Source organism: Lepus europaeus, chromosome 5 (assembly GCF_033115175.1).
Source record: "Lepus europaeus isolate LE1 chromosome 5, mLepTim1.pri, whole genome shotgun sequence".
Taxonomy (NCBI): domain Eukaryota; kingdom Metazoa; phylum Chordata; class Mammalia; order Lagomorpha; family Leporidae; genus Lepus; species Lepus europaeus.
In genome coordinates, this window is record NC_084831.1 from 121,720,695 (window position 1) to 121,748,549 (window position 27,855).

The 27,855-nt window shown below is 48.9% G+C and overlaps 2 protein-coding genes across 2 annotated transcripts; one reads left to right on the plus strand and one right to left on the minus strand.

Annotated features, from left to right (window-relative positions):
- On the minus strand, nucleotides 1-19,411 carry CCT3 (chaperonin containing TCP1 subunit 3). The gene is made up of 14 exons (XM_062192489.1): nucleotides 19,258-19,411; nucleotides 17,440-17,501; nucleotides 16,303-16,353; nucleotides 16,149-16,211; nucleotides 14,969-15,065; nucleotides 9,257-9,374; nucleotides 6,900-7,086; nucleotides 6,012-6,161; nucleotides 3,927-4,059; nucleotides 3,697-3,778; nucleotides 2,116-2,296; nucleotides 976-1,221; nucleotides 644-775; nucleotides 1-327 (listed from the first exon to the last, which is right to left on the minus strand). The coding sequence occupies exons 1-14, from the start codon at nucleotides 19,286-19,288 to the stop codon at nucleotides 223-225; spliced, it is 1,638 nt and encodes a 545-aa protein (XP_062048473.1). The 5' UTR covers nucleotides 19,289-19,411; the 3' UTR covers nucleotides 1-222.
- On the plus strand, nucleotides 18,678-27,641 carry TSACC (TSSK6 activating cochaperone). The gene is made up of 4 exons (XM_062192490.1): nucleotides 18,678-19,063; nucleotides 20,522-20,581; nucleotides 24,832-24,954; nucleotides 26,833-27,641. Exons 1-4 carry the CDS (start codon nucleotides 18,955-18,957, stop codon nucleotides 27,021-27,023), a joined length of 483 nt encoding a protein of 160 aa, XP_062048474.1. The 5' UTR covers nucleotides 18,678-18,954; the 3' UTR covers nucleotides 27,024-27,641.
- The last annotated feature ends 214 nt before the right edge of the window (nucleotides 27,642-27,855 follow it).

A 27,855-nucleotide genomic window follows, 5' to 3' on the forward strand; every position in this document is an offset into this window, starting at 1 on the left:
TCAAATGACTTAGATTTAATCATCGGAAGCAAACTAAATGGAAAGCTTACAATAGAGGAGAATTACATGTCAGTGCCTTTTGCAAACTGAGCTGGGACAGAAAGGGACTGGGGGCTGCCCCTCAGCCTGATCCCTTCCGAACAAAGACATCCAGTGTCCTGGGCACGCTGGCGCAGGAGGGGGCCTCCGCTGGCTCTGTGTTGAGGTTGTCCTGTGCACCACTCACTCCTGGCCGGCGTCAGGAGCCCCACCTTGCCGGCTTTGGTCATCGCCCTTCTTTTTGTGACCTGAGACGATGTCATCGATCCGTAGCAGCAGAACTGCCGTCTAGGAGAAAACCACACCCCCAAGAGGTCAGCAGGGAAGGGAGAGGACATGTTCTCCTTCAGACAGCATCCCCCAGCTCCTCCCAGAGAACTTCCCTTTTATCTGAATCCTGCCTCTTCCCAGCCTTGAATCTAAAAGGCAGTGCCCCCTGAGCAGGGGATGCAGCTCGTGCTGCTGTGTGTGCTTCAGCTGAGTAGGGACACGGAAGGCCTTGGGAGACCTCTCGGGAATACTCTGCCTTCTGTAACCCCTCCCTTCAAGACTGGTTTTGGTAATCCCAAAATAAACTGCATGCACACGTCCTCGGGAGCCTTACCTCCACTGCTGTCTTATACGTCTGCAGCTTCACAGCCAGTGGCTCCCATATGCCCAGCTCTTTCATGTCCACCAAGGTACCCGTCTCACCATTCACACCCCAGGTCTCACAGTTCTCCTGGGTGTGCTTGGCCTGCAGTTGAAACAAGCAGATTGAGTTCAAGTAGTGAGCAGGGAACAGGAACATTAGATAAAAAGCTAAACCAAAAATACTGGATTGACATGGAAACAGCAATGAAAGCAAATTTAGATGAAAAGGAACAAACTAAAGGTGAACTTGGATAAAAAGAGAACCTTCCCCTCCTCACCAAAACAGCACGAAGAGGAACTCACCCGAAGAGAGGTAAGTAGACGGATGGTGCTGGCCCCACAGTTCTGGATCAGGGTACGGGGGATGACCTCTAGGGCCTGGGCAACAGCCCTGTATGGCCACTGCTCCACACCAGTCATGGCCTTGGATTTTTCTGTCAAGGCGTGGGCCACAGCCATCTCAGAGGCCCCACCCCCTGGCACCAGCTGGGGGTCCAGGAGAACATTGCGGCACACCTGCATGGCATCCTGGAGGTTGCGCTCTACTTCCTTGGGGAAACAGACAGACACTATGAAGCCAAAGCGTGCTGACTCATAGAGGAATAGAAACACCAACAGATTTCCTAGATGCTAAGGTTAGCAAATCACCAAGGAGGGTAACCAGAAAAGGTCCTTGAAGTCCTACTGGTCAAGGCAGACGCTAACTCCCCAGGAAGAATGACTCCAAGAGGGCAAGGGTCAGGAGGTGTCATCCCAGCTGTGAGGTCAGGGCTGTTACGCTGCACAGAATGACACTCCGTCCCTCCCTGGTTGTATCCTTCAGGAGGCTGTATGGTGTAGTGGAAACATTCTCTTATGGATTAGGGATGTTGTCTTTGGGAAAGTTATTTTGCCTAATTGAGAAAAAGAAGTAGTATTGATAATTTCAACTGAAAACCAGGCAGTGGTTGCACAGAAGAGGAGGAAAGTCGTGCTCGGTAAACGTAGGCTGTGGAGATCCCTGCACAAGAATGTGAGCACCACGGCACAGGGGGTGCTGGTTCGAGTCCTAGCTGCTCCACTTCCAATCCAGCTCCTTGCTAATGTGCCTGGGAAAACAGTGGAAGATGGCTCAAGTGCTTGGGTTCCTACATCCACGTGGGGGACCTGGATGAAGCTCCTGGCTCCCGACTTCAGTCTGGCCCAGTTGCAATTATTGCGACCATTTGGGGAGTGAATCAGTGGACGAAAGGTTTCTCCCTTTGTAATTCTGCCTTACAAATAAATAAATACATAAATCTTAAAAAAAAAAAAAAAAAGAAAAGGAAGCAGGGAAGTAATTTGTGGTTACAGAGCCAAATCAAATAGCTACAGATGGGCAACAGGTGCTTTTTGGCCCTCTGGGAAACTCTCGAGAAGTGGAATGATCTCTTTCATGTGGTCCCACTTCCTAGGTGGACTCACCGAGAGAATCTCTTTGCTGGCTCCCCTGAGGAGGATTGTGCAGGCCTTAGGGTCCTTGCATTCAGTGATGAATGTAAAATACTCATCTCCAATCTTCTTGATTTCCAGTAGGCCAGCTCCCGTTCCAACATCGTCTTCTCTCAGTTCCTCTGGTCGGCTGACTATCCGGGCCCCACAGGCTCTATTGGAGGGAGAGGGTGGGGAAAACCAGGCAATTTTAACTACTTTTTAACCATCTCCCTAGTCCCTAGGGTCTGTGTGTGGCGATTAGGGCAAAACTGGATTATCAGAAACATCACTTGAGAGGTCTTGGCTGCCTAGCGAAAAGGGTTTATAACCACATAAAGGCAAACTTTCTTAAATGAGTAGGTTTTATTAAATAAAACCGTGTATATCCTGAAGGTTAATAATCATCACTACTATAACCAAATACTAGTATCTGGAAGAATGAGTTCTCATGCGTATCTAACATGCACACACCACACAAAGGTCATGTCTACACAGAACTGATCCCACACTCCCCAGCTGGGTCCCGAGCTGTTATAGGACTGTTCCAAAGAAGAGGTCAAGGTCAAGCAATGAAGGTGAATTAAGTACCTAGTTTGACCCAATTTTAATGAACATACACTGATTTCTATTTTTATTTATTTATTTTATTTTTGACAGGCAGAGTGGATAGTAAGAGAGAGGGAGACAGACAGAAAGGTCTTCCTTTGCCGTTGGTTCACCCTCCAATGGCCGCAGCACTGCGCTGATCCGAAGGCAGGAGCCAGGTGCTTCTCCTGGTCTCCCATGGGGTGCAGGGCCCAAGCACTTGGGCCATCCTCCACTGCACTCCCGGGCCATAGCAGAGAGCTGGTCTGGAAGAGGGGCAACCAGGACAGAATCCGGCGCCCTGACCGGGACTAGAACCCAGTGTGCCAGCGCCGCAGGCGGAGGATTAGCCTGTTGAGCCACGGCGCCGGCCCATACACTGATTTCTTAAGTGAAACTCTCTCCCCTCAATTCCTGTGCAAGTGGAATCAACTCTGCATAGAATCCAAAGTCATCAGAGCAAGCAGAAGAATGAAGTTCAGTTTGGTCTGTGACGCGCTGTGCGATGTTAGGACAGACTTTTCAGTTTCTTAACAGATTAGTATTAAAAGTGGATGGTGTATCTGAGTATAGACAGTAGCAAATGCAACCTGGAGTTGCATTAACAGCAGCTGAGGATCTCGTCACAGAAATGGATGGTTCTGTTATATTCTGAGCCAGTTAATACCGACTACTCTGGAAATTCATTCACACTCATCATGGTGACATGGACTCTTTGACAAGTAGTTATTTAGGGACATAATGGATACTTATACCAAGGTAGCGATTACAGATGTCTAAGCACAAGCTGCTCACTCGTGGTTAGGCACATTACAGAGGAGACCCAGGCTGGACTAGAGGACTTCTGAGGAGGGCAGACAGTTAAATCCAGGTTATTTCCCCCTGTTATTGAAGCCTGCATTACACCTTCTCAGGTAATGACTCCATTATTCAGCCACAAAAAAAGAAACACAGGGGAAGGCTCTTATTTTTGCCTGGCTTACTCACCTAGCGATGCGATTATTGTCTGTCTTCCGGACTCTGCGGATGGCTGTGACGTTGGCCCGCATGAGGTAGTGCTGAGCTAGATCTGCAAGTCCAACAGCAGGCATCAAGCTGGATGCCAGCATTCTTGGGTTTATCCTTAAAGCGCCCCGCCGCACAACCAACACGGGGAATGAGGAAATTCACGCACCCTCTCCCTCCCCCAGGCAGGCTGGGGCCCGGCGCAGCCCTACCTGAGATGCCCTTTTCTGTGATGACCACGTCAGGCTTCAGCTGGATAATGTCCTCACAGAGCTGCTGGATGTACTCTTCTTCCATCTGAAGAATCCGGGTGAAGTCCTCCTCTCGCGTAATCTCAATGTCAGTCTGTGTGGTTGAGAAAGAGTCCTCTGATTTAACAATTCCCACACTGACAAGGCCCTTCAGGGTCACCCCAACTCCTACACTCCCTGCACCCACAACTCCCATCTACCCCAGGAAGTAAGAGTCAGAGTAAGGGCAGATCTGTGACCTCACACCTCTGTAAGCCACTTTCACTCCAGCTGTCACCCAGTTTAGCTCCTGCATTAAATTATAAAGCAACCAGAACACAAAGTCACATAGCCATCAGTGGTGAGTGCGGCTTTTTTAACAAAGATTTAATTTATTTGAAAGGCAGACTTACAGAGAGTTAACGAGAGATCAATCTTACATCTGCTGGTTCACTCCCTAAATGTCAAGGCTGGGCCAGGCTTAAGCCAGGAGCCAGAAGCTTCTTCCTGACCTCTCACGAGTTCAGGGGCTCAAGCACTTGTGCCATCTGCCGCTGTTTTCCCAGGCGCATTAGCAGAGTTGGATTGGAAGTGAAGCAGCCGGGTCTCGCACCAGTGCCCACACTGGATACTGGTGTCACAGGCAGTGGTTTAACCTGCTACACCACAATGCTGGCCCTCAAGTTTGGCCTTCCTGAGGTCTCTGACCACCCAGTTCAGTATCAGCTCTGTCCTGCTAGTATGTGTGGAAATTCTGGGTCTTAATTCTTCCCCCAATTAAATTTTTGTTGAAAATCCTTCTTTATAAAATTCAATGATTTTGCTTTAGAACAGGGCCAGGGAACATCACAACTGTGGGTTGTATTAGGCTGGTGAAATCGTTCAGTCTGGCCTTGCCAAGGAAACTGCAGGTGAAACTCAAAATTCAGTATATCTATAGCTGACTGATTTTGAATTGATTACTTTGTATGGCCTGCAAATGATACTATAAACATCCAAATGGCCCTTGGCAGAAAAAATGTTACCCACCCCTGCTTTAGAGTCTTGTGAATTTCTGCCCTTTGGAAATCCTCCTTCAGTATTTCCAAGCTAAATTAACTCCAACCTAATATTCTCCTGAAGCATCAGAAAATTGGGATAACCGGGGCTGGCGGGTGAAGCTGCTGCCTACAGTGCTCATGTGGGTGTCGGTTCAAGTCCTGGCTGCTCCATTTCCAATCTAGTTCTCTGCTATGGCCTGGGAAAGCAGTAGAAGATGGCCCAAGTCCTTGGCCCCTGCAGCCATGTGGGAGACCTGGAAGAAGCTCCTGGCTCCCGACTGGCCCAGCTCCAGCCATTGTAGCCATCTGGGGAGTGAACCAGCAGATGGAACACCTCTCTCTCTCTACCTCTGTAACTCTTTAAAATAAATAAATCTTAATAAATAAATAAAAAAGGCCGGCGCCCTGGCTTAACAGGCTAATCCTCCGCCTTGTGGTGCCGGCACACCGGGTTCAAGTCCCGGTCGGGGTGCCGGATCCTGTCCCGGTTGCCCCTCTTCCAGGCCAGCTCTCTGCTATGGCCCGGGAAGGCAGTGGAGAATGGCCCAGGTCTTTGGGCCCTGCCCCTGCATGGGAAACCAGGAGAAGCATCTGGCTCCTGGCTTCGGATCAGTGAGATGCGCCTGCCACAGCGGCCATTGGAGGGTGAACCAACGGCAAAAAGGAAGACCTTTCTCTGTCTCTCTCTCTCACTATTCACTCTGCCTGTAAAAAATAATAATAAATAAATAAATAAATAAAAAGAAATTTCATATAATGTAAACTGAAGCCAAACAGCTGGGTTCAAATCTTGATTTTTATCAATACTAGTTGTGTTCCTCAGGTGATTAACCTAAGTTCTCTGAGCTTCAGATCCCTCATCTGTAAAATGGGGTCAGCACCAACTATCTTAAAGGACTGCTTTAAGTGTCAGAGATAATACATAAAAGGACAGTGACTGGCAGAGGAAGCACGTAATGCACACACTGTAATCCTCTCGTTCACATTAGCAGTCGGAGCCCGAACATTCAGAGACCAAGAACCTTACCTGGCTTTCTCCCTTCTTGTATTCCAAAGAAGAATCCAGCAGCACAATGCGCGGGTTCTTGATGTAACGCCGCATTCGTGGATGGGTCACATCCTTGTTGATCATGACCCCGCGTAGGACACAGGAGTCCTCAATGATACCCCCAGGTATCTAAGCAAAGGAAGAGCCACTTTAACCACAAAGAGGTGGCAATTTCTAAAATCCCACTCCCCAGATGTTCATCTTTCCCAAATATCACTATTTTCTCAAGCACCTTTTTTCGATCAAGCTTAAAAAAAAAAGATATGGTTGCAATCACATTTTTTATTCCCTACAGAAAGCACACCGATCTTGACAATGACACTCAATTTGAAACTCAGCTGAGACCCACAGAAATTCAGTGACTTGGCAAGAAATTCAAAGGGCTCAAGTCTCTCCTACTTCCTTAAAGTTATTCACAAAGGACTCTAGGCTTGGGGCTCCATCTACTGGCCATTTTTTTTTTTACTTAAAAAACCAGTAGAGATGGAAGAATGCTTTCTGGGACTTCCTAACGCACTAATGCCACCACACTAGTGCACAGTGAAGTCACACTTGTACTATGGTACCTTCTGAGGTCTATATCCTGACCAAGTGACTGACGTGTACGCAAATACACAGATATGAAGACAGCAGTAAGCTTTTCTGAGCCCTTAACCTTGTGTAGAGACGGCAGTGAAGGTAAAATTGTTTCAGATATTTCTCTTGGGGGGGGCGGGAACTCTAGGTTTTTGTTTCCCAAGCTATGAGCACAGTTCTTCCTAATTATAATTAAAGATTATTGCGCTGATTCACAAATATCTCCTTCACAAGTGGGATGATTCATGTTAGGAAATAATCTGTTCTCAAAGCAGTCACTGAAGGGTTTACCTTTTCCACTCTTGCATATTTCTTGATGTCAATCTCCTTCCGACCATTCTCCTCAAACTGTACAGTTTTGACAGCATCCAGGGCAATGTTGCAAGCCAGAGAGGACCACCGACTAATTGCTTTGGTGGTAATGGAGCTGTTGATGATGTTCAGCATCATATCACGGTTATTGACATCAACAGGAGTACTGTGGGAGAGAAGCCAGGTAACACGCTCAGCAGCCACTTTAGGTATTTAATGGAGTCCCTGATCTATTACCTCAATGGCTCTAACAGTGACACAGGGACACAATGAGGCAGTCTGCTCCTTTGCAGGAAACTAAAAGGGGTATCAAGAGGTTATCTTGCCCACATTTCTGCCTTTCAGCAAGATTACAACTCACTCCTAGAGGAGCCACAATTTCCTGTGCAATCTGTTCCCCTGCCTGACAACTCTTCAGACTTCGGCTTTTTCATCGTGGGTCAAGACACTGTGTAATGCAATCGATCTCATAATTAGCCAATTCCAGGCGTCCCTCTTGATATCAACCATAATCTGTACCACACAGCCTGACCACTAGGTTCTTTCATATCTAGCATTTTTTTAAAAAGATTTATTTATTTATTTGAAAGTCAGAGTTACACACAGAGAGGAGAGGCAGAAAGACAGTCTTCCATCTGATGGTTCACTCCCCAAATGGCCGAAAACGGCCAGAGCTGCGCCCATCTGAAGCCAGGAGCCAGGAGCTTCCTCTGGGTCTCCCACACAGGCACAGGGGCCCAAGGACTTGGGCCATCTTTCACTGCTTTCCTAGGCCATAGCACAGAGCTGGACTGGAAGTGGAGCAGCCGGGTCTCAAACCGGCGTCCATATGGGATGCCGGTGCTTCAGGCCAGGGCGTTAACCCTCTGCGTCACAGCGCCGGCCCCAGTATCCAGCATCTTAATTCATGTGTACAACATAGATTTTTAAAATTATTATTTTTTAAAGATTTATTTACTTATTTGAAAGGCAGAGGCAGAGAGAGATTTTCCATCTGCAGGTTTACTCCTCAAATGGCCACAATGGCCGGAGCTACACTGATCTGAACCAGGAGCCAGGAGCTTCTTCCAGGTCTCCCACACGGGTGCAGGGGCCCAAATACTTGAGCCTTCTTCCACTGCTTTCCAAGGCCATAGCAGAGAGCTGGATTAGAAGTGGAGCAGCCAGGACTTGAACTGGTGTCCATATGGGATGCCAGCACTGCAGGAGGCCGCTTTACCCACTATGCCAGAGTGCCAGCCTATTTTTTAAAAAAGATTTATTTATTTGAAAGGCACAGTGACAGAAAGAGACAAAGAGAAAGGTCTGCTGTTTCACTCCCCAAATGGCTGTAAAGGCCAGGGCTGGTCCAGGGCAAAGGTAGGCATCAAAAACTACATCTTATTGGACTGTGAACCGCTACAACCTTGAGCCAAAATAAACTCTTTTCAAGTTAGACCACCTTGGGTGTTTTATTTTTATTTATTTATTTATTTTTTGCTAGGCAGAGTTAGACAGTGAGACAGAGAGTTATAGACAGTGAGAGAGAGACAGAGAGAAAGGTCTTCCTTCCATTGGTTCACTCCCCTAATGGCTGCCATAGCCAGTGCTGTGCCGATCCGAAGCCAGGAGCTGGGTGCTTCCTCCTGGTCTCCCATGCAGGTACAGGGACCCAAGCACTGGGCCATCCTCCACTGCCCTCCCGGGCCACAGCAGAGAGCTGGACTGGAAGAGAAGCAACCGGGACTAGTACCCGGCGCCCCAACCAGGACTAGAACCCGAGGTGCCAGCGCCACAGGCAGAGGATTAGCCAAGTGAGCCACGGCGCCAGCCCCTTGGGTGTTTTATTATACTGGGACAAAAAGCTGACAAATACATTCTTCAATTACTAATTCAAATAGCAGTTTCTCTCCTGGGCCTTTGATTTTAATGGAAAACTGCTGGCTAGTATCCTCACAGCGCTTTGTCAGCTATAATCATACATGATGGTGGGATAACTCCTGATTAATTCTTGTTATCAAACTGTTTTCCTGTACTAGATTCTAAAATCTTGGGAAGTAGGCCTATTTCACTTAGCACACATTTCCCATGGTAGTGCTCAACACAGAAACCTGCAAATAGTATGAAACCAGAATATCTTTTGAATAACATGTCTTAGTAGCTCCTTGTATATGCATTCCTTTGTCTACTTGGGATCTTCCTCTTCATTTTACCCTCCTCTGTCTCCTCACAAAATGACCCCAGGGTATAATCTGCACATCCGTGACGTGCCCAGTCCTCCCCTCCTACCTAGGAGAGCATCAGCCAGTTTCCCAGACCTTGCCTATTTGATACTGCCCGTCCCTGGCCTCCCCTACCTGATTTTCTTTAGGGTGCTGATCATATCATCCAGTGCCTTGCGATAAGCACTGATCACCACTGTGGGGTGCATCTGCTGCTCCAGGAAGTGCTCGGCCACAGACAGCATCTCTCCCGCTGAAAAGGAGACAAGCGCACGGCTCTTTTGAAAAACACACGCACAGCAACACAACTTTGTTTTGCTTTTAAAAAATAACTTCTTTTACAACAGATTGTTCCAAAAGACATGTCATTTAGCTATTAATATTCCCAATTTTACGCTTTGTAAAAGTCAATTCAAAACCACATATTGACACATACAAAAGCTTATTTCTAAAAAAAGTCTGAAGACACACTTTTTGTCAAAAACAAAAACAAAAAACCCTGAACAAATTGCTTTTATTTGTTCACTGACACTCAAATGTGCCAATGTTCACAGGTGTACTCTCTAGCCTGTACTCAAATGGACATGCCTAGTAAGGAACAGTGAGAAGATGTCATTAAGAATGGCTAAGTTTTGTGTTTTTTCCTTAAACCCGTGTACTTTTAGAATACTTCATGGATACTTAACCTACCTAGTATCTCCAGGTGATTCAATTAAGACTATGCAGCCGGAAGCCGGCGCCGCGGCTCACTAGGCTAATCCTCCGCCTTGCGGCGCCGGCACACCAGGTTCTAGTCCCGGTCGGGGCACCGGTCCTGTCCCGGATGCCCCTCTTCCAGGCCAGCTCTCTGCTGTGGCCAGGGAGTGCAGTGGAGGATGGCCCAAGTACTTGGGCCCTGCACCCCCAAGGGACACCAGGATAAGCATCTGGCTCCTGCCATCGGATCAGCGCGGTGCGGCGGCCGCAGCGCGCCCACCACGGCGGCCATTGGAGGGTGAACCAACGGCAAAGGAAGACCTTTCTTTCTGTCTCTCTCTCTCCCTGTCCACTCTGCCTGTCAAAAAAAAAAAAAAAAAAAGACTATGCAGCTGGAAAATTCTGTCTCCCCAAACGGGGGAGAAAGCACATAAAATCTTTCTGCCCTCTTTCAACCTCTAAGTTTTCCTTTAAAGTCCAGAACTAGCCATTTATAGTCAATTCTGAAGAACAGTTACATCTAAAGATGTGATTTTAGTTGATTTTAACTTTCAATCAAATTTCCATCCAACCTACCACTTTTTTTCTTTGAAAAGATTTATTTCACTTGAAAAGCAGAGTTACAGAGAGTGGGCAAGCTGAGTCTGAAACAGAGCAGACGGGACACGAACCAGCACCCATATGGGACGGCACCTCAATGCCAGTCCAACTTACCATTCTTAAAATGCTACAAAGGCATTCCAAAAGTAATTTAAAATATCATTTTGAAAATCTTTGTATACTAGTTTGTTGTAAGGACTCTAATGCATACGGGCCAACACTGTACTTGGCATCCCTTAATTTAAAAGAATTTTCATTAAAAAACTTATTTTCATTTTTTATTTGAAAGGCAGGGACAATTAGAGGACATCTTCCATCCCCTGGTTCACTCCACAAATACCTACAACAGCCAGGACTGCAGGCATCCCATGTCAGGGCAGGAACTCAAGCATCTGAGCCAGTTTCTGCCATGGCCAGGGACATGCCCATCAGCAGGAAGCTGGACTGGAAGCAGAGGAACCCGGACTCGAGACATCCAGCAGTCTTTAACCGCTGTGCCAACTGTCTGCCCCAAGAGTGCTCACTAACTACAAGCAGGTGTGTTTTCTGTTCTTTAAAAGATGTTATTTATTTGAAAGGCAGAGTTAGAGGCTGGGGGCAGGGGGAGGAGTGGGGCGGGAGGGAGAGAGAGGGAGAGGGAGAAGGAGAGGGGGAGGGGAGGGAGAGGGGGAGACAGAGAGATTGATTGAATGATCAATCTTCCATCTGCTGGTTCACTCTTCCACTGCTTTCCTAGGCTCATCAGCAGGGAATTGGATCGGAAGTGAATCAGCCAGGACTCAAACTAGTGCCCATGTGGGATGCCATCATTGCAGGCAGTGGCTTAATCTGTTGTGTCACAACATCAACCCCTACAATCAGGTTTTTTTTTTTTTTTGACAGGCAGAGTGGACAGTGAGAGAGAGAAAGGTCTTCCTTTGCTGTTGGTTCACCCTCCAATGGCCGCCGCATCGTGCTGATCTGAAGCCAGGAGCCAGGTGCGTTTCCTGGTCTCCCATAGGGTGCAGCACCCAAGCACTCGGGCCATCCTCCACTGCACTCCCGGGCCACAGCAGAGAGCTGGCCTGGAAGAGGGGCAACTGGGACAGAATCCGGTGTGCCGGCGCTGCAAGGCAGAGGATTAGCCTATTGAGCCGCGGCGCAGGCTGGTTTTTTCTATTTTTAAAAAAGATTTATTTATTTATTTACTTGAGAGGCAGAGTTAGAGAGAGGGAGAGACAGAGAAAGGTCTTCCATCCACTAGTTCACTCCCCAAATGGCCAAGACAGCCGGAGCTGGGCTGATCCAAAGCCAGGAGCTTCATCCAGGTCTCCTACGTGGGTGCGGGGGCCCAAGCACTTGGGCCATCTTCCACCACTTTCCCAGGCCATCAGCAGAGAGCTGTATCAGAAGAGGAGCAGGCATATCGGGTAAAACTGCTGCCTGCAGTGCTGGCATCCCATATGAGTGCCAGTTCGAGTCCCGGCCGCTCCACTTCTGACCCAGCTCTCTGCTATGGCCTAGGAAAGCAGTGGAAGATGGCTTAAGTGCTTGGGCCCCTGCACCAGCTTTTGCCATTGCAGCCACCTGGGGAGTGAACCAACGGATGGAAGACCTCTCTCTCTCTCTCTCTGCCTCTGAAAGAAGAAAAGGAAGAGAAAGGAAGGAAGGAAGGGAGGGAGGGAGGAGCAGCCAGGATAGGAACTGGCGCTCATATGGGATGCTGGTGCTGCAGGTGGACGTCTACCTTACTAGGCCACAGCACCGGCACCCTACAATCACATCTTTCTAAAAAATTGAGTGTTTCTATAAAAATTTCACTATCAACTTGAAATATAAAAGCCAAGTTTTCAAAATTGACCCCTTTTTTTTTTTTGGACAGGCAGAGTGGACAGTGAGAGAGAGACAGAGAGAAAGGTCTTCCTTTTGCCGTTGGTTCACCCTCCAATGGCCGCTGCAGTTGGCGCGCTGCGACCGGCGCACCGCGCTGATCTGATGGCAGGAGCCAGGTGCTTATCCTGGTCTCCAATGGGGTGCAGGGCCCAAGCACTAGGGCCATCCTCCACTGCACTCCCTGGCCACAGCAGAGAGCTGGCCTGGAAGAGGGGCAACCGGGACAGGATCGGTGCCCCGACCGGGACTAGAACCCGGTGTGCCGGCGCCGCAAGGTGGAGGATTAGCCTAGTGAGCCGCGGCGCCGGCTTTATCATCCAATAGAGTATGAAAAGATTAATCTTTAAACTTATACAACAAAAGCTCCTTATTTTCAAGATTTCCTGGCCGGCGCCGCGGCTCACTAGGCTAATCCTCCGCCTTGCGGCGCCGGCACACCGGGTTCTAGTCCCGGTCGGGGCACCGATCCTGTCCCGGTTGCCCCTCTTCCAGGCCAGCTCTCTGCTGTGGCCAGGGAGTGCAGTGGAGGATGGCCCAAGTCCTTGGGCCCTGCACCCCATGGGAGACCAGGATAAGCACCTGGCTCCTGCCATCGGATCAGCGCGGTGCGCCGGCCGCAGCGCGCTACCGCGGCGGCCATTGGAGGGTGAACCAACGGCAAAGGAAGACCTTTCTCTCTGTCTCTCTCTCACTGTCCACTCTGCCTGTCAAAAATTAAAAAAAAAAAAAAAAAAAAAAAAAAAAAAAAAAAATTTCCTGTCTGAGAATTCATCCACTTGCTAAATATTTATGCCTGATTCCACATGGAAATGCCTGGGATTCAGTTCTGTCTCAGCTTCCAATCCAGTTTCCTGCTAGCAGATCATGGTTCAAGTACTTGAGTTCCTGCCACCCACACTGGAAACCCGGATGAAGCTTCTGGCTCAGCCCTGGCCCAGCTCCAGCTATTGTGGGCATTTGGGGAGTGAACCTGTGAATGAAAGATTTGTCATGCTGTCTTCTGAATAAATAAAAATAAATGCTTAAAAAAAATGAACCTGGGACCGGTGCTGTGGCCTAGTGGGTAAAGCCACTGCCTGCAGTGCCGGCATCCCATATGGGCACGGGTTCAAGACCCGACTATTCCACTTCCAATACAGCTCTCTGCAATCACCTGGGAAGGTAGCAGACGATGGCCCAAATCCTTGGGTCCCTGCACCCACATGGGAGACGGGGAAGAGGCTCCTGGCTTCGGTTCGGCGCAGTTCCGGCCCTTGCAGCCAACTGGGGAGTGAATCAGCTAATGGAAAACCCCTCTCCCTCTCTCTGCCTCTCCTCCTCTCTCTGTGTAACTCTGACTTTCAAATAAATAAATAAATCTTAAAAAAAAAAAAAAAATCACCAATGACATTCCTAGGTGAGGTCAAACAAGGCCTCCTATCAGCTCAGATTCTGTAAACAGTAAACAGATTCTGTGCAGTATCACAAATGTTTTCCGTATTTGTGTGCTTTCTCTTCGTGATCTCACTATTTAACATGAGTCCCAAGTGCAGGGCTACTATTAACATGTAGTCCCAAGCTAAGGGCCAGCTAGCGTTCTCAAGTACAGGAAGGCTGTGATGTGCCTTACAGAGGAAACACACTGGGCAAGCTTTGCTCACGAATGAGTTCATTAATGAATCAATTACATTCGCATATTAAATCAAAGTGCCATATAGTAAGGCCTTTTTTTTAAATACCTGTTCAAGTCCTCTTTTTTTTTTTTTTAAAGATGTATTTACTTATTTAAAAGACAGAGTTACACATAGAGGACAGAGCGGGAGATGTCCATCCACTGGTTCACCCCCTAAATGGCTGCAACAATCAGGGCTGGGCCAGGCCGACACCAAAAGCCAGGAGCTTCTTCCAGGTCTCCCATGTGGGTTCAAGGGCCCAAGCACTTGGGCCATCTTCCACTGCTTTCTACACTAGCAGGGAAGTGGAGCAGCCAGGACATGAACTGGCACCCATATGGGATGCCAGCAGTGCACCCAGCTTAACCCGCTGTACCACAGCACTGGCCCCAAGGCATATACTTATCAATTGATGAAAACGTTGTGACCAGGGGCTGGCATTTCAGCATAGTGGGTTAAGACACCACCTGTGATGCCAGCATCCCATGTAGGCACTGGTTCAAGTCCCGACTGCTCCACTTGGGATCTGGCTCCCTGCTAATGGCGTGGGAAGGCAGTGGAAGATGGCCCAAGTGCTTGGGCCCCGACACCCATGTGAGAGACCCAGAAGATGACTCTGGCTCTGGCTTAGTCCAGCCCTGGCTGTTGCAGCCACTTGGGGAGTGAACCAGTGGATGAAGATCTCTGCTCTCCCTTAATCTCTGTAACTCTTCCATGCAAATAAAATCTTAAAAAAAAAAAAAAAAAAGTCCAGAACCTCACAGAAATCGAAGTGTGCATTTCCCCTAGAAGTAATGATTAAGTAGTCACCAAAAGTGTACGGTTGAGAGCTGACAGTAAATCTGCATAGCTCATCCTATGAGATCCTATACACACTTAACCTGATCATAAAGAGAGAATACATAGAAAATTAACAATAAACTATTTAAATGTTTGTTGTTAGTGAATTGGTAACAGAATTTCCTTATGAAAATATGACAAGACATTTATTTCTAATTTTCTTTATCAACCACTATTATCCTCTTACCAAGAATAATTACTGATGTGGTCCCATCTCCAACCTCTTCATCCTGAGTCCGGCTAATTTCAATCATAGACTTGGCTGCTGGATGCTGGACTTGAATCTGACAGAAAACATGTAAATTATCACTGAATAAACACTACTGAGAGACTGCTTACCCTGTTCTGAGTGGCCCTCACTCTTGAGCTTCTTCCTTCCATACATATTCCCTTCATTGTTTTAAAATACCTTGGAAGATTAAAAATGGCCCCGAAAATATCTTAAGAAGCCACTTTCCAAGTCACAAACAGCTATGAAGGCTTGCTGGGGCACACTCTGTGGCATACCAGAATAACTCCACTTGGGACGCCTACACCCCATACCAGAGTTCCTGGTTCAAGTTCTGGCTATTCCGCGCTTCCAATCCAGCTTCCTGCTAACACACGTGGGTGGTGGCAAACGATGGCTCAAGTACGTGGGTTCCTGCCATCTGGTTTTGTCCTGGCTTAGCCCTGGCTACTGCAGTCATTTGGGGAGTGAACCAGCAGATGGAAGATAGCTCTGTCTCCCTCTGCATCACACTGCCTTTCAGATTAAGGGGGAAAAAAAAGTAATTTTTTAAAAAGGAGAATGTCATGTGACGACTGAGGTAGAGATCAAGTTTACAAGCCAAAGAATACTGGCGACTTTCAGAAGTAGACTTCAAAAAGAGCACAGCCCTGTCGACACCTTGATTTCTGATTTCCAGCCTCAGTCTAGGACACAATCACTTGCGGTAATCCGTTATAGCAGCCTTAATAAACTAATCAGGGCTGGTGTTGTGGCTCAGTGGGTTAAGCCACTGCCTGCAATGCCAGGGTGCCAGTTCAAGACTCAGCTGCTCTACTTCCAACCCAGCTCCCTGCTAATGCACCTGGGAAAGCAGTGGAAGATGGCCCAAGTACTTGGGCCCCTGCTACCCACGTAGGAAACCTAGATGAAGTTCCAGGCCAGCCCCGGCCATTGGGGCCATTGGGGAGTGACCCAGAGGATAGAAGATTTATCTCTGTCCCTCTCTCTCTCTATCCCTCAAATACATAAACAAATCTTAAAACAAAACAAATTACTATCTATATACACACACATACATTAATGGGTTCTTCATATTTATAAAACTGCTAGAAAGGAAATGTAAAAAAAAAAAAAAAAAAACCAAACAACAACATACCTCTCGAAGAATGGCATTGCCATCATTGGTCATCACAATGCCTCCCATTGGGTCCAACAGCATCTAAGACAAAAAGTCAAAGTTATATTTTTAAAGTGATCTAAATAATAGAAAAAAAACTGGTGGTCTAAGTTTCAATAAGAGACATATCTACCTTCATCATGGATTTGGGTCCCAAACATGTTCGGATGATATCTGCAATAGTCTAATGGAAAAGAAATGTTAAGACAGTGAGCGCAAATTATAAGATAGTGTGAGCGTCAGGGAAAGGGACGTGAGGAACCTGCAGAGCCCAGTGTGTTAACAGTGAAGTTTTAAATGAGGGCTGGCAACCACTTCAGCTATAAAATAGAATGCCATGTGGCTAGCTTTTTTTTTTTTTTTTTTTTTTTTTAAGATTTTAAAATTTATTTTAAAGGCAGAGTTACAGGGAGAGGAGGAGAGACAGAGGGAGAGAGATTTTCTATTCACTGCTTTATGGCTCCAACAGCCAGAGCTGGGCCAGGCTGAAGCAAGGAGTCTGGATCTTCCGGGTCTCCCACGTGGGTGCAGGGGGCAAGCACCTGGGCCATCCACCGCTGCTTTCCTAGTGCATTAGCAGGGAGCTGGATCGCATGTGCAGCAGCGGAGTCTTGAACCGGCATCCATGTGAGATGCCAGCATCACAGGCAGAGGCTTAACCTACTACACTACAACGCCAGCCCCCAAAATGACTTTTTACATGAATGCCGGAGCTCTAATTTCCTAACAATCCAAGTCTTAGTGTTTTTTGGCATGGCAATGGCCTGCACACCACCCTAGGTCAGATCCACTGCTTCACACACTTACTGATACACAGCGAGAGAATTATGCACAGATAAATATGAGATTATCAGGCCTAACTCAGAGGGGGAGGGTCTCTTCCCCCCTACTACCATCAGTAAAATGTCCTGAAAGGTTTGAAAGCCAATTTTTCCTTTGCCTAATTGAATACCCTCAAGTCTAGATTCACACAGCTGGGAAAGCAATAGAAGATGGCCCAAGTACTCGGGCCCTTGCCACCCACATGTGAGACCTGTTGGAGTTCCAGGCTCCTGGCTTCAACCTTGCCCAGCCCTTGTGATTGTGGCCATTTGGGCAGTGAGCCAGCAGAGATTTCTCCCCTATGCTCTGTCACTCTGCCTTTCAAAATAACTAAAATAAATCTTAAAAAGTATAGATTCACCAGAAACTTACTGCTACAAGCAAATACAGAAATAGGAGGGAAGGCAGCTGGAGGCAAACAACTACAGACACTTAGAAGACATGCTACCTTGGCAGCATTGATGTTTCCAGACTGAACTTTTCTTCCAGATTCACGTTTTGTATTCTGGCCTAAAACAGGTAAAAACAAACGTCAAGAGCCCAGGAGTGCCCCAGTGCACACAAGCCAGAAAATGAAAATAAGCACACGGATTTCACAGTGTATACACAGAACAAAGCTCATCAAATGGCACATCTTAAATATGTGCAGCTTATGTCGACTATACCTCAGCAAACTTACACCAAATATACACATTTGCGGCTCTTTACTTGTTTAGTTCAACCCTGGGCGCACTAAGGAGTAACCCATCATGCTCCCTCCAACTCTGGAAGCTTGGTCAACACCTTCCTCCCAAGCATCACCTATTTCCAGCAGGGATTCATAACCTAAGACCCACGGATAGGTCTCTGGGGTGGTGAACTCCCCGAGATTCTGTGAGGAGAGGAAAGGAGAGACAGCAGGGCTTTTTCTCGGCAACAGAATCCACAGCTATGATCAGATCCCCAAAGGGCTGGCAACCCCAAGAAAGTACCAAGCACTGCTTCTCGTAAAGAGGGAAAGCTCTGGGGTCCTTTCTTCCTGCGTGGAGCGGGGGAATCGCACTCTGACAGCACGTTACAACGTGCTGGGCAATGGAGCCAAATCTGTGGCAACAAGAACACATTCCTATCGCAAGACAAATTATAGTTGTCCCCTTATCATCAGTAAGAGCTAACTACACATTTTAATAGGGAGCCTAACTGGTTACAACCACTAACGCCAGGGATTAACCCAGACCTGTCAAGAGCTTTACAAATGCACACCACTCACCCAGGCCCAGGCTGTCACCACCCAACATCATGCTTACCTCCCCCCCCCAAACTGTACCTTCCCTACAACTTAAGTCTGTAATCTTTCAATCTAGTCCCATCAAATGTGAACATCCATTTAACATTTCCATGCTCAGACTGCGTAACCAAGACCTTATAGGGACCCACAGCCCATAAGAAAAAAATAGGATTTTTTTTCCTCCTTAAGTTATTTCTCAGGTATAGAGAAAAAGAAGGAAAACTCTGTCAACAAAAGGTAAGGGAGAGGATCCTAGGCGATCCAGCAGATTGGGGAGGGGGGGGCATCAGTGACACACAGCGCGGAAACCTGCCAAGTAGGGCAGAAAACGAGGTGGAGACCCTCAGGCCGACATAACGGGACACTCCCAAAAGGGGGGCGGGAACCAGTGGAGAGGAGAGAACTCGGGCAGCGGGAACCGCCGCACCCTCTACGCCCCGCCAGGGAGGCAGGGTTACAGCCGAACACCGGCCGCTGCTTAAAAGAAACGTGAAGTGCCCAAGGATGCCACCTGCCCTCTGCCAGACCCTCCCCTAAGCCGTCTGCCAGGAGATACTACTAACCCCGCGACCCAGGCGGAATCGCTCGCGTGGAGTAAGCTGCTCGAGGTCACGCTGTTACTTAAGGGATGAGGCAAGGATACAAGGCCAGGCCGGACCCCCCCCCCCCCAAAAAAAAAGCACCACTCATTGAACCATGATGGAAGGGTGCAGGGGCGCGGAGCGGGGTCGGGCGCGGGAGGCGAGCACGGAGAGGGGGCTTCCCGAGACCCGCACACGTGGACACGGGCCTCGGCGACGGGAAGGTCAGTTTCCGTCAGGGAAGAGAGGCGAGCGCCAGGGAGAGAGGGGAGCGGACGAAGGGGCTTCCAAAATGAAGACGACGACCGGAAAGCTCGGTGGCTGGGTCAGGGCGGAACCCGGCGGGGGGAGCCCCGAGAAAAGTGCGGAGGGAGGCGGGCGAAAACGGGGTCCCTTCTCCAGCTTCCCCAAAACTCACTGAGCACGAGCACGGGACGATGGCCCATCATGGCGGCGCGATGGAGGGCCGGGCACCCAGAGCTGAAAGAACCGGCAGAACCTTCTGGAGAGCGAGAAGCTGAGAGAAGCCCAGAAAACGCTGCCTCCCCGGGGCTTACACCTAAACCCGCTACCTTGCGGGTCGCCTCCAATCACCGCATCTATCTCATTGACCGGCATGAAAACAGGCCAATCGACAGCCTTAGCCCCGCCCCCTACGCAGGAACGGCAGGGCAAGCTAGATAGAGAGAGCGCGATGATGGCAATAGGCAGGCATAGGCGCTTGCGCAACAGGGTGGCCGCTCCCGGCCGCGTGCGGCGCGAACAACGGCGCAGGCGCTGAGGCTCGGGCCGTTGGTCCGCATACTACGGAGCATGCGTATCAACTACAGGGGTGGGTGCTGGGGTTGAGGCTTTCGACTAACACCGCAGGTGAAGTCATTAAAAACGTGCGCTACCCCGTGGCGTCTGTCAGACAGTGAAGGTCAAGAAAGGCTTGAGGGTTCCCACTTTCTTGCTCCAGCCTTATCAACGGGGAGGAACAGAAGGGTGGGCCCTCTGGGAGGCGGAGGGCAGAGCGGGCCGGTTTGATGAAGGGTGATGTGGGAGTTGTAGTCCTGTTGGCGCCGGGCTGGGCCCACGGTCCTTTTCCTAGGCATGCTGGGAATTGTAGTTTAGCGCCTCTTTCGACGCGTGGCTGTGTTTCGGACCTTGCCTTTCTTGGGCAAATGCCTTTGATTGAGGCTGCCATTGGGGCCAGAATCGTGGTGGCTTTTCATCCTATCTAAAACATTTTCTCAAGTGTTTTCAGTAGTGCTTTGAGATTTTTCTTTCCCCACCCCGATCCCTGCCCTCATTGGACCCTGGTCCTCCAGAGACAATGGGGGGACCCAGAGTTTTCAAATGACTGTGCTGGAAAGGACTGAATGCAATGGAAATTAAATCGGTAAAGAACACGGGAAACCATTCCCCGTTCATAGGAAACTCGAGGTTCGAGTCGGATTAACTTATTATTTTCCAGGAAAAAATGAAATATCATTGAAATAACTTTTCCGAATTAGCGAAGGGACTAAGAGCATAAACCATCCCAGTCACTTTTACTGGGGCATGAAATAAAATACGCGGTTCACACGTCTTCCTCGGCAAACTGGAGCAGCTGGCTCTGCTGGAGAGAGCCTGGGAAAGTCAGCAGGCAGAAGAGTCGCGAGGGTGTTTGACGATGTGATGTTGTGATTCTCCCGCAGGCCCCACACCTGTTGGTGTTCAGATGGAGCAGTCCACTAGTCACCCGCCAAACGGAAAAGGTGCGTGTCCCAGGCCCTCGCTCCCCTCCCTGGCCACTCAGCGTTTGGGGAGGTGATTCTAGGCTTATGGGTGCCAGGCGTATGTTACGTGGTTAGTTGGGAAGTATTTGTACTTGTTCCGCCTTCCCCCACAAAATGGGAACTTTGCTGTGTTCCAAGTGCCTAGAACCGGATCTGTTAAATAACAGAAGCTCAATAATTGCATATTGCATGAATGTATTCTTCCTTGGTATCTCCTTTTTTTTTTTTAAGAGTTACACAGAGAGAGGAGAGGCAGAGAGAGAGAGGCCATAGCAGAGAGCTGGACAGTAACTAGAGCAGCTGGGACTAGAACCTGTGCCCATATGGGAAGCCGGCGCTTCAGGCCACAGCGCCAGCCCTGGTATCTCCTCCTGATACTTGGAACAAGACTTTGTATGTAGGTATCTCAGTTGAAGTGGGACAGTCCCACTAGTGGTCCAGGAGCTGCCTAAGGCTGTCTCCTTAACTGTAGCTGGAGTGGCTCACTTTATCTGAGAAACGGCTTTGTTAGGGCTTGGACAGGAATTAACCAGCTCTTTTCGTGGAGTATATGGTGCAGTAGTAAGGAGTATGACTTTGCAGTCTACAGGCCCAGGTTTTAGGTTTTTTAAAGATTTATTTTATGTATTTGAAAGGCAGAGTGATAGGGAGAGACAGAAAAATGGCATCCATGCACGAGTTTGCTCCCCAGATGGCTGGAAGGGCCCGGACTGGGCCGGGCCAAAGCTAGGAGCGTGGAACTCCATCTGGTCTCCTGTGTGGTAGGTAGGGACCCTAGAACTTGGGTCTGCTGTCTTCCCAGGTGCATTAGCTGGATTGGAAGTGGAGCAACCGAGATTTGAACTGGCACTCTGGTATGAGAAGCCAGTGTCTCAAGCAAGAGCTTAACCCACTGTGCCTCAATGTCGGCTCCTTCCTATTCTGTCTTGATCTAGTTATGACAGTGAAGTACACTCCCCTCTGTCCCAAGCCCTTTTTTTTCTTTTTGTCTCAAGCCCTTTATTTATTTACTTGAGATTTATTTATTTGAAATTTATTTACTTAAGATTTATTTATTTGAAAGACAGAATGTCAGAGAGGGAAAGACAGAGAGATAGAAAGACTGGTTCACTCCCCAAATGGCCACAACAGCCAGGTGTAGGTCAGGCTGAAGCCAGGAGCCAAAAACTCCATCCTGGTCTCCCATATGGTTGGCAGAGGCCCGAGTGCCTGAGCCAGCGTCTACTACCTTCCCACATTCATTAGCAGGAAGCTGGATGGGCTATGGGATGCCAGCATCACAGGCGGTAGCTTTACCTACTGTGTGACAACGCCGGCCCCCCAAACCCTTTAATTCCTCCGTGGCACCAGCTGTTGTGCCTTTTCCATTGCTCTTCTGTCTGCTTCGCCGTTTCCCTTTTACCTTCCGGACCCTGAGGAGGAGCTCCTCCAGGTCCAGTTTCATCTCGGTCTTTGACCTTGGAGGGCTTATTTATTTTGCAGCTTCTTCATCCCCATTCTGTGATCGACCTGGCAGTTTGACCTTTCACCTAAGCTCAGGGCCAACTCTTTGGCCATTTTTCTTGGCATTTCTATACAGATTTCCTTACTTTAACCTCAGATTCAATAGCTCCGAAATGCGATTATGTTAATATGACGGAGCCCTAATGTCAATATTTTATAGATTACCTTTGTCTTTTTTTTTTTTTTAAGATTTTATTTGTTTATTTGAGAGGTAGAGTTACAGACAGAGAAAAGAGAGGCAGAGAGAGAAGTCTTCCATCCACTGGTTCACTCCGTAGCTGGCTGCAACAGCCGGAGCTGTGCTGATCCAAAGCCAGGAGCCAGGAGCTTCTTCTAGGTCTCCCATGTGGGTGCAGGAGCCCAAGCGGTTGGGCTCTCTTCCACTGCTTTCCCAGGCCATAGCAGAGAGCTGGATGGGAAGAGGAGCATCCAGGACATGAACTAGTGCCCATATAGGTGCCAGCACTGTAGGCAGAGGCCTAACCGACTACACCACAGTGCCGGCCCCTTGGCTTGTTTTTTTTTTTTTGTTTTGTTTTTTTTCCCATTGAAGAATCTCTTCCATGTCCAACTCATGGTATTTAATGCCTATAGATAAATCAAAATGCCATTTTAGCCACATTTGTGCTAATATTGAAAGGTTCAGTAGCTTTCTGTGTATTCAAAAGAAAGCTGAAATATCCCAGACTAGCTGTCATAAAGGGTCATACCTGGCCCACTCTGCCTGATTCTGGCCAGTGTCCCAGGGCTCCTCACCACTACAGCTATGTTCCTGTTCCCTTGCATTTTGCCCATGCTATGCATTTTCCCCTGTCCCACTTAGCTTCCCAAATTTTCAAGGTTCATTAAATATCATCCACCTGAGGCTGGCCCTGTGGCGTAGTCTTGTGCTTGCAACACTGGCTTTCACATGGATGCCTGTTTGTGTCCTGGCTTCTCTATTTCCAACCCAGCTCTCTACTACTGGCCTGGGAAAAGCAGTGGAAGATAGACCAAGCGCTTGGGCCCCTGCCATCTGTATGGGAGACCTGGATGAAGATCCTGGCTCCTTGCTCAGCCTTGGCCATTGTAGCCACTTGGGGAGTAAACCAGCAGATGGAAGACCTTTCTCTCCCTGTGTCTCTTTCTCTGTCTCCCCCTCTCTCTTCATAACTCTGCCTTTCAAATAAAGCTTTTAAAAAAGAGATTTATTTATTTATTTTAAAGGCAGAATTGAGAGAGAGAGAGAGAGAGAGAAAGAGAAATAGAGAGAGGTCTTCCATCCACTGGTTCACTTCCCAAATGGCCGCAACAGCCAGAGTTGAACTGATCCGAAGCCAGGAACCAGAAGCTTCTTCTGGGTCTCCCACGCAGGTGCAGGGGCCCAAGCACTTGGGCTATCCTCCCCTGCTTTCCTAGGCCAGAGCAGAGAGCTGGATCGGAGGTGGAGCAGCCGGGACTTGAACTGGCACCCATATGGGATGCTGGCGCTGCAGGCAGCAATTTTACCCGCTATGCCACAGTGCCGGCCCCAATAAATAAATCTTTAAAAACAAGTCATCCACCTGCATGGGCCTTCTCTGACCATTGTACCCGTGTGTATTTGTTCTCTCTTTTCAAAAACATGCATTTTTACATTTTATCACTTGTATTGATAAAAAGCCTTGTTTCACCCCAAATTAAAGATTCATTTATTATATCTGTGTATTGCTGTATCTGTTTCACCCATGTCTGATTTGTCTCCATAACTAGATAATAAGCATCTGAGATACCATGTCTTTGTTTTTTTAAGATTTGTTTATTTGAAAGGCAGAATTACAGAGGGGCGGGGGGGGGGGTGGAGAGAGAGAGAGAGGGAGAAAGAGAGAGTCTTCCATCTGCTGGTTCACTCCCCAGATGGTCGCAGTGGCTGGAGCTGGGCCAATACGAAGCCAGGAGCCAGGAGCTTCTTCTGGGTCTCCCACGGGGATGTAGGGGCCCAAGCACTTGGGCCATCTTCCACTGCTTTCCCAGGCCACAGCAGAGAGCTGGATCAGAAGTGGAGCAGCTGGGACTCAAACTGGCACCCATCTGGAATGCCGGCACTGCAGGCAGCGGCTTTACCTGCTATGCCATAGCGCTGGCCCCCAAGATACCATGTCCTAAAAGTCTTGTGTGTGTCCTGGCATCATCCAGTATAGCAGAAAGCATGTAGCGCACATGGATAAAAACTTATACTGTGAGCAAACAAGTTTAGCGTATCCTGCCCCTGCTTAGTTTCCCTTAATCCCGTTATGGTTTCTCTCTCCTTTGTCACATGTATTACTGACATATAAGTTATTCAGGACAGGGTCTCAGCCCCTGCTTTTTTTTTTTTTTTTTTTTGGACAGGCAGAATGGATAGTGAGAGAGAGAGACAGAGAGAAAGGTCTTCTTTTTTGCCGTTGGTTCTCCCTCCAATGGCTGCTGCGGCCGGCACATCTCACTGATCCGAAGGCAGGAGCCAGGTGCTTCTCCTGGTATCCCATGCGGGTGCAGGGCCCAAGGACTTGGGTCATCCTCCACTGCCTTCCCGGGCCATAGCAGAGAGCTGGCCTGGAAGAGGGGCAACCGGGATAGAATCCGGCGCCCCGACCAGGACTAGAACCCCGTGTGCCGGCGCCACAAGGCGGAGGATTAGCCTGTTAAGCCAGCCAGCCCCTGCTTTCATAAACAGGATGCAGGAATCTAATTAGAAAGGCTCTGATTTAGCTCTGATTTTGTCCCAGCCAAAGAGGAAGATAACGCTGTGCCTCTTTGTCGAGCAAAACCCTCCCCCAGCTACATTAATCTTCAAGCAAGTTCCCCCCCAGCCGCTTTCCTGAACATCGAGACCACACAGCTACCCTCAGGTAAGAACGCAGGGAGGGGGCTCAGCAGGGTGGAGGGAGGGCTGCACGGAGGAGGAGGTGGCCTGAGCTTGCCTTCTCCTGTGGACCGGGTGCCGACTCTGTGTCAGACTATTCCCTGTGGTGTCTTTTCCCTGTTTCACTGTAACTTGTGTACTCTCAGTCCCGTTGATTTCATTTTCCTCCCTGTTCTACCAGTTTGTGTTCCTTGCTTATTGGCACTTTGGCTAGACAGCAGTGACCTGAAAAGCTTACTGCTAATGTTAGTTGCAGGTCCCTAGGGAAGGAAATGGCCACCATTAGCGCAGTCTCAGTCTGACTGAATTTCCTCTCCCTGGGGAAGGCGGTGGTTATCTGGCATGCTCATGGAGCCCACCATGGCACTAGATGCTCATGATCCCTGTTTTTTTTTTTTTTTTGGACAGGCAGAGTGGACAGTGAGAGAGACAGAGAGAAAGGTCTTCCTTTGCTGTTGGTTCACCCTCCAATGGCCGCCGGCGCACCGCGCTGATCCAATGGCAGGAGCCAGGCGCCTATCCTGGTCTCCCATGGGGTGCAGGACCCAAGCACTTGGGCCATCCTCCACTGCACTCCCTGGCCACAGCAGAGAGCTTGCCTGGAAGAGGAGCAACCGGGACAGAATCCGGTGCCCCGACCGGGACTAGAACCCGGTGTGCCGGCGCCGCAAGGCGGAGGATTAGCCTATTGAGCCACGGCGCCGGCCTTCCTTTTCTGTTGGTTCACCCTCCAATGGCCACTGCGGCCGGCGCACTGCGGCTGGCGCATCGGCTGATCCGAAGCCAGGAGCCAGGTGCTTCTCCGGGTCTCCCATGCGGGTGCAGGGCCCAGGGATTTGGGCCATCCTCCACTGCACTCCCGGGCCATAGCAGAGAGCTAGCCTGGAAGAGGAGCGACCGGGACAGAATCTGGCACCCCGACCGGAACTAGAACCTGGTGTGCCGGCGCCGCAGGTGGAGGATTAGCCTAGTGAGCCGTGGCGCCGGCCCATGATCCCTGTTTTTTTAGAATACCTCAGAGCCTAGTAAAGAAGTCAAAACCGGCCAGCGCCGCGGCTCACTAGGCTAATCCTCCGCCTGCAGCGCCGGACCCCGGGTTCTAGTCCTGGTTGGGGCACCAGTTCTGTCCCGGTGAACCAATGGAAGGAAGACCTTTCTCTCTGTCTCTCTCACTGTCTAACTCTGCCTGTCAAGAAAGAAAGAGAGAGAGAGAGAGAGAGGGAAAAAGAGAAAAAGAGAGAGAAAAAGAGAAGTTAAAACCAATGCATATAGAAACAATAGATAGTATACTTGTCAATGTTGACGAAGAGCAGGCTGTATATAATGTAGTTAGAAATACGGTCTGGTGCACCAGGAGCCATTGAAGTTAGCTGCAGGGAGAACTTCCGGCCACTGCTAATGAGGTACCATGTCAGGTAAGAGAAGTCTGGGATCTGCCCTGAGCTCTTGAACAGAAATTAGGCCTCCCTTGCAGACCATTTCATCTGCTCATCAAATGTTTGTTGAGCACTGAGGGCCTGGGGAGGCAGCAGTGAACAAATCAGGCCAGATCCTTGCCTTCCGGGAGCTTACATTCCAGAAGGGGGACTTTGACAACAACATTAAAGGAGCTGTTAGAAAAGATGTCAATGATCGTTAAGTATTGTGGGGAAAAAAGAAAACAAGGTAGAGGGGCGATTGGTTTGAACTGAAAACAGGATCGCCAAGTAAGCCTAGGGAGAAGGTGATGGCCAAGCAAAGGTGTCTCTGGGTTGGGTTGTGCCAGGCGAGGATCGAGCAGCGTCTCCCCAGAGCCCTTCCCACACTCTAATTGCAGCATCTCTCTCCTTTGTCCCTTTCGCCACCTCCCTTGCCCTCCCTTCAGGAGTTGACCACCAGCCCAAGGAATGCCTGGGACTCCTAGAGAGCATGTATGCCAACCTGCAGCTTCAGACCCAGCTTGCTCAGCGACAAATGGCTATTTTGGAAAACTTACAAGCATCCATGACACAACTGGCTCCTGGGAGGGAAAGCAAGAATTCCTCCCTCTCAGCCTTATATCGTAATCTGCTGTGAAATCACCTCCCCCAGTTCAGTAAATGAATTGTGGAGCGAAGTTACTGGGTATGTTTTTTTCCCTCTCTTTTCCCAGTAAGCCCTTGGAGGAAGCAGGGTTATATAGTCTACAAGTGGTTCGTTTGTTCACAGGTTCATAATAAATGCTCGTCGAGTACAAAGCATTGCACTAGGTGCTTAGGGATACATAGTGCAGAAGATACAGTTTGGGGAGATTTACTATCTAACAGAAAATTCATTGTGAAATTGAGTGGTTCTCTGAGGGATAGGGCTGAAGAAGTAGCATTGGAGGTTACTAGCTAGACTGATTGTGAAATCTCGCTGAAGGAAGGAACCTTATCAAGGTTGGCATTGTAGTGCAGCACCACAGCAGGTTAAGCTGCTGCTTATGACGCCAGCATCCCATATGGGCACTGGTTCAAGTCCTGGCTGCTCCGCTTCTGATCTAGCTCTCTGTGATGTGCCTGGGAAAGTAGCGGAATATGGCCCATGTACTTGGGCCCCTGCCACTCATATGGGACACTTGGATGAAGTGCCTGGATTGGGCCTGGCCATTGTGGCTATCTGGGGAGTAAACCAGCAGATGGAAGATCCCTCTCTCTCTCCCCCACTCTCTCTGTAACCCTGCCTTTCAAATAAATAAATGTTTTTGTTTTTAAGAAACTAACCTTATGATGATGCCACTTGAAGAAGAGGGATAGGGTGGCATATACAGATGGGGTCAGGTAGTTCTATGTCAGTTGAGAAATCTGGACAAAGACTCAGGTGTAGGAGAATAAGTCATCAGAAATAAGGGGAAGGAGTGGGCATTTTTAAAAAAATATTTATTTAT